Source organism: Bidens hawaiensis, unplaced genomic scaffold (genome assembly GCF_021521415.1).
Source record: "Bidens hawaiensis isolate Kalapana, Puna unplaced genomic scaffold, B.hawaiensis_p1.1 tig00000459_1, whole genome shotgun sequence".
NCBI classification, from domain to species: Eukaryota; Viridiplantae; Streptophyta; class Magnoliopsida; order Asterales; family Asteraceae; genus Bidens; species Bidens hawaiensis.
This window is the reverse complement of record NW_027491031.1, coordinates 1,552,466-1,562,237: the sequence shown is the minus strand read 5'-3', so window position 1 is coordinate 1,562,237 and position 9,772 is coordinate 1,552,466. Positions and strand designations below refer to the sequence as shown.

At 34.5% G+C, this 9,772-nt stretch overlaps 2 protein-coding genes across 3 annotated transcripts; one reads left to right on the top strand and one right to left on the bottom strand.

The window, feature by feature from the left end:
* The first annotated feature begins 1,160 nt into the window (after positions 1 to 1,160).
* LOC143630339 (protein GLUTELIN PRECURSOR ACCUMULATION 3-like) lies at positions 1,161 to 8,002 on the top strand. Its single transcript, XM_077099393.1, has 16 exons — positions 1,161 to 1,253; positions 1,359 to 1,456; positions 3,586 to 3,724; positions 3,814 to 3,842; positions 3,936 to 4,032; positions 4,129 to 4,184; positions 4,281 to 4,388; positions 4,753 to 4,809; positions 5,521 to 5,612; positions 5,721 to 5,805; positions 5,986 to 6,138; positions 6,444 to 6,541; positions 6,644 to 6,808; positions 6,887 to 6,999; positions 7,681 to 7,771; positions 7,904 to 8,002. The coding sequence occupies exons 1-16, from the start codon at positions 1,192 to 1,194 to the stop codon at positions 7,961 to 7,963; spliced, it is 1,503 nt and encodes a 500-aa protein (XP_076955508.1). The 5' UTR covers positions 1,161 to 1,191; the 3' UTR covers positions 7,964 to 8,002.
* Positions 8,003 to 8,127: 125 nt separating this feature from the next.
* On the bottom strand, positions 8,128 to 9,318 carry LOC143629880 (uncharacterized). 2 transcript variants are annotated; one of them, XM_077099032.1, is made up of 4 exons: positions 8,982 to 9,318; positions 8,531 to 8,641; positions 8,374 to 8,454; positions 8,128 to 8,248 (listed from the first exon to the last, which is right to left on the bottom strand). In XM_077099032.1, the coding sequence occupies exons 1-4, from the start codon at positions 9,177 to 9,179 to the stop codon at positions 8,174 to 8,176; spliced, it is 465 nt and encodes a 154-aa protein (XP_076955147.1). In that variant the 5' UTR covers positions 9,180 to 9,318; the 3' UTR covers positions 8,128 to 8,173. The 2 variants fall into 2 exon arrangements, with proteins under 2 accessions (XP_076955147.1, XP_076955153.1); XM_077099038.1 differs by having other exon boundaries at positions 8,226 to 8,248; positions 8,364 to 8,454; positions 8,982 to 9,315.
* Between the last annotated feature and the right edge of the window lie 454 nt (positions 9,319 to 9,772).

Here is a 9,772-nt window from a genome sequence, read left to right as displayed (position 1 = left end):
ATCCGTAAAAGAGGTTTTTCAAATTGAACAAATGAGAATATTTTGATAACATAAAAATCCAATATTTTATATATCATGAGTTTCGGTTTACAAAACGGGTCGGTTTACAACGTAAAACAATGCATAAACGAATACAAACAAGTCCTGAAATTGACGAATGTCACAGAAGCACTCCCCACCAAAAAAAGAAGCCAAAGCCCCCCATGGCGGTGTTCTCGGGCGCTCTTGGGGCTTTTTGGGTGGGCAAAGCAACCACTACACCCAACCTTAGAGCTCCCGAATCATGCTTTTATTTTGAGGTCCGAATGATGTGTGATAACGCGAATAAACCAACACACACTCAAGCATTTTAAAGGACACAAAGTTAAAGAGATGCAAGGCGAATATCAAATTATCAGTGTCCGCAATAACATTTGTCAAATTCTCTCTCTCTCTCTACACACACACACACACACTCCATACACCACAACCAACACACGCTTAAGCATTTCCATTAAAGTTCCAAAGCAACGATCCGAGATTCGAGTGTACGAGTTGGATTACACCCTCTTGGTGCACATATTGATCCGAACAACATATTTTTAGATTAGTTTCGAGGACTTATAAGTAAACTTTTTTAAATGACATGATCCGTAAATAAGCTACGTTTAAAGGACGGAATTTTTAGTTCTTTTGGTTTTGATTTCGGTTTCGCTATTCTATAGACATGTAAACGAATTGAACGAACACGAACAACGGCATGCTCATTTTCGTTCACATTTAACTTCAAACGAACACGAACACTTAATCGAACACATATTTTGTTTTCGTGTTCATTTATTTAAAAAGATGAACATGTTCATTTGTTTATAATCTAAACGAACAGTTCATGAACATAAACGAACACAAGTGAACAAATATAAAGAAACATAAATGAACAATTGTATATAGGCATAAACAAACATGAACGAATATACATGAACATACTCAAATGAACAAATATAAAACATTAAGCATATAAATCTTCCCGATAATGTTTAATAACCTGTATACGGACACAAATGAACATAATAAATAAACGAGCATTCACTAACATAAATGAACGAACGAAACACGAACCCAACATAAATGAAGGAACGAAACACGAACCCAGGCCAATTATTTTATAAAGCTTCGATCAGTGAATACTTTGGCATCTCCAATTACACAACAATGCATTACTGGGTTCGAGCTTCACCTTCCGATTTCACTGGACCTATACCTCAACCTCGAAGGTATTATAATAAATAATTAATAATAATAATAATAACCTAACCGTTTTCGTTCTCATTTCAACTAAATCCGGTTAACGATTCGTGCAATTGACATCACAATTGCAGCGGTCACACTGCGGTCAACGTCGGAAAGTCAAAGATCGTCGTGTTTGGCGGACTCGTTGATAAGAAGTTTCTCAATGACGTATCTGTATACGATATCGGTATTCAGTTTGTTCGATTATTAATTTATTATCGATGTTATTATCAGTTATTATTATTTTATTAGGTTTCAGTTTTCGAGCTCACGGTTATTATGAAGTTGTTACTGTAAGTAGGAGGTAGTTATGTAGTGCCGTTAGATCGACAACAACCGGTTGAATCTGTGAATTAAAATGACTAGTTATAAGTATTTGTTACAAATTGTTAATCCTTGTCGCAACATAGCTAACGGAAGCATACTGAACGAACCGTTAACGGAAAAATTAACCATAACTGACCATTCGGTTATGGTTACGATTTGTGTAGTTGATATCACAATTGCAGTGGCCACACTGCAATCGACATTGGAAGTAGAAGATCGCTGTGCTTGGTGGTCTGGTTGATGAGAAATTTGTTAATGAAATCTCTGTATATGACATCGGTAATCAGCTTGTTAGATCGTTGATGCTATTATTAGTTATTGTCAGTTAACTTGATTTTGAGATGTTATTGGTTTATTAGGTTTTTGTTTTGAGTTTGTGATTGTTATTATGATGATTATTGATTTGTTTGTGTAAGTAGGAAGCATTATTGATCTTTTTATCAGTTAACCTTGTTATGACTTCTGAGATGATATCTAAGCAATTAATGCGGAAAAATATCGGATATCTTACATATCAATTATCACGGTGGGATATCGGTAATTTTAATATCATGTAAAATTCATATATATAATTTAACACTAATAATTCTGTATACTCTCCTACTATTAACAAATTATCCTTTTGCAACTTGCAAAACACTAACAATTGTAGCAAGTAGGAATTCATTAAGACTTAAAACACTAACATTGAACACTGAAAAAATGATAATTAAGACTTAAAACATTGATATCGGGAATATCAGTAATATATTGGTCCAATATCAGTCAATATCGCCGACATTATCGGTACCGATATTTTACCTAGGGACCGATAACCGATATATATATCGCCGATATCGATTGCATAGGATGGTATAGGTTTATTAGGTTTCAGCTTATGCTGATTATCAACTTGTTAGTGTAAGTAGGAAGTAGTCTGAGTGTATTGCTGCTAGATCCACAACAAACAGTTACAGCTGTTAACCAAATATGTCATTGACATCTCTGTATATGACATCAGCATCAGTATGTTTATTTATTATCGGTTATTATCAATCAAACCTAATTTTGAGATGTCATCAGTTTATTAGGTTTCGGTTTTTGAGTTCGTGATTGTTATTATGCTGATTATCGATTTGTTAGTGTAAGTAGGAAGTAGTTTGTATGTATTGCTGTTAGATCCACGACAAACAGTTAAAACTATTATCAGTTAACCTAACTTTGAGATAATATCAGTATATTAGGTTTTACATTTTTGAGTTTGTGATCATATTAGTGTAAGTAGGAAGCAGCCTGTATGTATTGCTGTTAGATCCACAACAAACAGGTTAAAACTGTTATCGGTTAACCTAACTTTGAGATAATATCAGTCTATTAGTTTCAGTTCTTGAGTTCTCGATTATTATCATGCTTGTTTTGAATTTGTTACTGTAAGTAGGAAGTAGGTTGTATGTATTGCTGTTAGATCCACAACAAACACTTTAAACTGTTATCAGTTAACCTAACTTTGAGATGACATCAGGGTATTAGTTTTTAGTTTTCAAGTTCACGATATTATGATGCTGATTTTTAATTTGTTACTGTAAGTAGGAAGTAGTCTGTATGCATTACTGTTAGATCCACAACAAACAGTTACAACTGTCAAACAAATTGCTCATTAATATTGCTTATATTCTTATGTTTATTGTTAATCCCTGCCAAAATATAGCTAAGGGTGTCAGTTAGCATCACGGTTTCCCAAAAAGCTCGAAGCAACCGAGCCGAAGCTTGAAGCTCGCGGAAAAAGCTCGCTCGAGTTAGCTCAGATTGAAACCAAGCTGAGCCAGCTCAGTTTGTAAAAGAGCAAAGTTCGAGCTAAGGGTGGCTCACTATTACTACTCTTATAGTAATATTAGAGCATAAATAGTCACATATTATTCAAAAAATTACTGTTGTGTGTAGAATTGAGTTATGAAATTAATCAGATCATATTGATTCCTGTTATAAATTTATTTTTCATAAACTTTGTAGATAATAAGTTATGGTCTCAACCTGAATGCACCGGTAGTGGTTCAGAAGGGCAAACGGCTCCCAGCCCTCGAGCATTTCATATTGCCATTGCAATCGACTGTCATATGTTTGTTTTCGGCGGGAGACTCGGTACCAAAAGGTTGTTTATTTTCAAACTTTAATTAATAGTTTTTTTTAGATAATTACAAAATGAAAAATAGATACTCATAAAAGATACTCAATCTGCAGGTTGGGAGACTTTTGGGTCCTGGATACTGGTGAAGACCTTCAACTATAAAACCTTTTACTCAATAACTACAATTTTTAAATTTATTGATGAGTATTTTGTTGGCATGTGATTATGTATTTAGATATATGGCAATGGTCTGAGCTTACAAGTTTTGGTGATTTGCCTTCACCAAGAGATTTTGCAGCTGCTTCAGCTATTGGGAATCAAAAAATAGTAATGTCAGAACTGTTTCACATTATTTCCCTTAATATCTTCTTTGGTTTATGTTACACGTTACTTGATAAGATAAATGAAATTTAAATGGTTAACTATAGGTATGGCGGATGGGATGGTAAAAAGTGGTTGTCTGATGTATATGTCTTGGATACAAGTAAAGATTTTGCCTTTGAAATGTTATCATTTTTCTTGTAGTTACGTGTTATTAATGTGATTCTTATATATTTATATTATTTATGCTTTTAAACAGTGTCATTGGAGTGGACCGAGTTGGCGGTTACAGGAACATTGCCACCACCAAGGTGTGGTCATACAGCCACTATGGTTGAGAAGCGGTTGCTTGTATATGGTGGAAGAGGTGAGTTATAATTATATATTAAGGGCATAACTGTAAACTTTCACTCTGTCAGCTTCTTTTTCTCTCTTAACATGTTTTTTAAAAACAATATAAATTCGTTCTTTTCAACACAAATGCACAAATAGAAAGAAATATTCCTTTTCTTCTCTCCTTTTTTTATTTCTCTAAACTCAAGAGTGTTCTCGGGATCACACAAGTGAAGTCAAAATCTAGGCACATCATGTTAAAAGTTTAAAATATGTAAGTGAGGCCACAAAAGGGAAATCTGAACTTAAATAAAGTTAGATATATCATATAGGAGGATGGTTTTCTCTCTCTTTTAATATAATATTTATTTATTAGATGATCATGTCACTGTTTACAGGAGGTGGAGGGCCAATCATGGGTGATTTATGGGCGTTGAAGGGTCTCGTCGAAGAAGGTATGCTATTATCATTTTGAAAAGCCGTTCAAGTTTAATATAAAAAATTGATTGATTAGATTCTGAAGCACGTATTATGTACTTACACACACACCTATCAAATTGTAAGTATGGATGCTTAGGGCGGTTACACCTATACTCAATTCAGTGCCACAAGTTTAAGTTATGAGAACAAGGAAATTTATTTGAAAACCAAAGTAATAGTCCATGGTAGGCTCTGATATCCCCTTCAAGACAAAAAGAACTAAAGTTAAGGTTGTTTATTAGATGTTTATTAGACTAGTTCTAGAAGGTTTCCAAGCGTAACATTATTCTCTATCTATAGTGCCTCTTACGTAACCCTAGTATACAAACAATCAATATACAATACAATTTCTGTTTATTTTGGTATCACAGCAAGTTGTTTCTTCTAGGTGGCAACGTCTAAGGCTTAGAAAGGAACTTGGCTCTGACACCAAGATAACCAGGGATTGTACTGCATATTGATTGTGTGTGTAGTAGGGTTACATAAAGGCTCTACATATAAAGCATAATATTACACTTGGATACCCGCTAGATATGATAATTATATAACTAGTCTAATGTTCCTCAGCAAGCTAAGGACGGGAATGAACTGTAGGTTGGAGTGTAAAGAGAATTTTTTTTATTATGCTTTCTGACGTCTTTTAACTACCTAAAATATTTTCTCATTGAATTTCTTGTGTAAGGAAGACACTGAAGCTCCTGGATGGACCCTATTGAAGCTTCCTGGCCAAGCTCCATCTGCCCGTTGCGGCCATACTGTTACTTCTGGGGGCCACTATGTTAGTCACTTTTTCGTCCTGTAGTCAATTGGCTACATATTGACACACACACACACGTTCATTTTCTAATTTTGTTAATATGGTACTAATAAATTGTATACTTTTCAGCTTCTCATGTTTGGTGGCCATGGAACAAGTGGTTGGTTGAGTCGCTATGACGTTTATTTTAATGATTGTATTGTTCTAGACAGGGGTGAGTGTTTAACTTTAGATTCTTTGCGTACTTTCTTTTCAAACTTTATTAATTTGCCAACTCTATTATTTACAAGTATCTATACTTAAACTTGACTCATGCATTGGATCCCATTCTAAATCTATCTGGATTTCATTTTTATTTAAACAATTCATTTTTGTTTTCTCTCTTTATTATCAGTGTCTGTGCAGTGGAAACGTCTGGCAACTAACATTGAAGCTCCTCCTGCTCGTGCTTACCACACCATGACATCTATTGGCTCCCGTTATCTGTTATTTGGTGGCTTTGATGGCAAGGTGACGCATGGCGATTTATGGTGGTTAGTTCCAGAAGGTATTGGTTCTTTTTATTTAAAATCTGATCACAGAAGTCCAAGTTTTCAAAGATCATTCTAATACGTTATCCGGTCGATATATGTAGAGGGGCCAATTTCGACCCGCTAATAAAGTAATAAGTAAACGGGTCGAACCGAGGTTATTGTCCATCTCCACCGGTTAAATGGGTTAAATGTTAACTTCAGTGTTTAATAATTCATAAAAGTTAGAACCTCAATAAACAATTTGTTCAAATCACCTGTTTTGACCCTCGTTATCCTATGTGAAAGAGCTAACTAATATGGGTTTCATTCTAACATCTAGATGATCCGATTACAAAACGATTGTCTGCAACTCCATCAGAAGCAGTTAATGAAAACAATAATTCATCCATGCCAGGTGGTTTCAGATCCAAAACACAGGTATTATTATATTTGTCTACTTTTACTTTTATATTTTAAACCAGTTTGACCCTTTAGAGATTAAGGATCTCATGAAAAACTCTCTTTTTATTGTACTTTCAGGAAAACCAGATGGACGGTTCAGCGATCTCAGAGCTGCAAAATAGATTGAATATTGCGGTTTCATTTTCTAATGATAGTCGTCAAATTATTAATGAATATGAAGATAAAGAGTTTCTTGAACTAGCATCAAGGATTATTGGAAATACAACATTTACTAACAAAGAGGTCAAACTTGTTGACAAGTCAATACAGACATGCCAAAACTATGTTATGCAACTAAAATATGTTATTATTATAATGCAGGCAGCTCAAGCACTTCGTGAGCATTGGCGAAATTCTACCCCGAAATCATTACGTTTGAAGGAGCTCACCGTATTACTGCGTGACTACCAACGCCTGATTTCTCGCCATCACTTGTAAGTAAAATGGGCGGGTCAGAAACACAGGATGGTTCGGTCACCAAAAGCACATCGTCAAAAAACAATTATCTTAGGGTTACAAAGATGATATTATCTGAATGAATAATATGATTTCTTTGCTAAATGATGTAGGAAGTATTATGCATTAAAATTCTAGAACAATCTTTGTGCTGTTTGTTGTTCTGTTGTAAGCGGATCAAACGAACACCAACCGGAGCATGTTCGTTCGTTTGACTTTAGCGAACAACTGATTGAACATGAACAATTAAACAAAGAGGTTTTCTTTTTTCTGTTAGTTCGTTAAGAAAATGAACATGGTTGTGTTCGTTTATGTTCGCTGCTTAACAGTATAAAAGAAAATAACTCAACATAGATAAAACGAACATAAGTGAGTTAAAACATATTAAATATTAAATGTGAACAATAATGCGTTCGACCTAAAAAGTTATTTAAACTATATTAAGTTGTAATGGACCTAAAACTCATAAAGAATATATTTTCGAACTTACATTACATGTACGTACATAAACAAGTTTAAATGAATGAATGCTCATGAACACAAACAAACTATTTGCCAAACAGTTCACGGATAGTTCACTGAAAGTTCAGTTCTTTTACAGGCCTAGGTATGTACTTTCTATGTTTTTTAATATTTAAGTGAATATTTAATAATGGTAGGGCAAATGTTGGATCGCATTTAGAGTCTACAGAATCTGGCTTCGCAAATAAAGATTCATTTCGGCTTTATCATATTACAAATGCTTTTCAGGTAAATTAATATAGAACTTGATTAGGGTGATTGGTACTTGCTGACATGCACCATGTTACAAGTGATTAATTTATGCTAATTTCTTTTGTAATTATTATATGAATAATATTGGTTTTCAGCTCATTATTTCAGCTACGCATGAGTGATATCCCCAGCTTATTGGCAGAGTACAAACAGCTTCCATTGGATTAATGGCGTTTGTAAAAGAATCTTGCGTAAGAAAATGGATTAACGAGGTATGCAAATTAACATATATTTCAAATTACAAGTCAGTTATTTGTGAGAAGAACGTGAAATATGTCCCACAAAACACACAAGGTTTTACATATTATTAAACAAGATAACTGAGGTAAATCGATCCAGATAACGTGTATAACGATTATATAATCATGAATGGTGGAGTTAGCAAGAAGGATCTATATGCTTGCTGAGCTCTTCTAGTTTCTTCATCCTTGCATTTTCACTTTCTTTAACCAACTGAAATAATGCAAAAAATGATAGCGGTTGTGAAATGAATTTGAAAATAATGTATTAAGAATTTATCGCATTGTTTGCTTATAAAAAAACAACAAACCGGAAAGAAAATTGTTACTTGGATTTACCTCAAGTAAAGTGGTGGTTAGTTGATTCTTTTCATTGTTCTTTTGTTGGAAAGCCTCCAATGTTTCTTTATATTCTTTCTCCTGTTTTCATGTTTTTATTATATTTTATAGATCAATGCTAAGGTAGGCGTGCGGACAGGCGGGCAGAGGATCGTACCTTCTTTTGACAGCTTTGTCCCAGCGATTTCACCTCACGGTTAGCCACATCTATCTTTTTTCTAATCGCTGCTATTTCTTTCCTCATCGGGTCTGTCAAAACTTCAAGCTCCTGAAATATGTTTGTACACAAATATAACAAAATATCTTAAATGCATTCTGTTTCATATTTGCGATTTAGCAATTAATAAGACCAATTGACTTTCTGAAACTGTATTGAGGGTCATTTTGTATTACAAGTTGACCATCTAGTATGGTTTTGAAAACCCAATAACGCGTTTTAAAAATAAACATAATCTACGTCATTTTTTGAGGTCAAACACAGTAACATCTAGTGTGGTGTTTGATAACCGCTTATTCTTTTGCATAATGTTGTGTTTTTTATAAGAACGTTTGTTTACAACAAAAAACCGAAGTATGTTTTGTACTTAGTTTGGTGCCGGTGGGCTTACTTCCCAAACTTGGGCGAGACGTCGGGTTTCTTCTTCTGCTCGGCCTAGTTTCAGCTCAACTTTCTCCTTGACCATCATCTTCTTTTTCTCAATCTCTTCTTCTCGTGCCTGAAATGATGCAAACGCCCTTTTTGTAACCTCGTCCTCATCATGTTCTTCAACCGACGCACCACTTCCCATTGTTGCTAAGTTCTTCATTTTGGCTTTTGCACCTAAACTTTCTTGTTTAATACCACCATTTGGGTTTCTATATTTGTTGCATGCCTTACCTTTTGTATGTATCCTTTTTGGTTTTGCTTTTGCTTTAAAACTCTCTCATCTTGCTTTTAATGTAAACAAAGGTGAAGCAATACAATAAAAAAAAACTAAACATTATTTCTCTGTGGCAAATTGGACGGGTCAGATAGCATTAGGCGTATTTGTGGCCAAATAGGCGGGCTTGATAGCGTATTAGCGTTAACGAAGTGGCAAGATATGCGGGTCGTAGAGTTAGATAGGTTAAGTATATTGACACGAAGGATTAGATCCTAGCCATTTAAATACGTTGTGTGTTTCTAGTGGTTCTTAATGTTCATTGGCTCTTTTTATCTTGAGCATATTTTGAAGTTTTACTAGTACAACCTTAGATGTATATCTGAAAAACACGTATCAACTTTCTGAAGTAAACGGGTCAAAGTTACCACTCTTGTTAGCGAGTAATAAACCTATTACACATTCAAAACAATCGGTATGAAGTTTCCAAATGCTTGTTTCCGACGTTAGTCAAGCATGAACTTCGAATTCAAGCATGG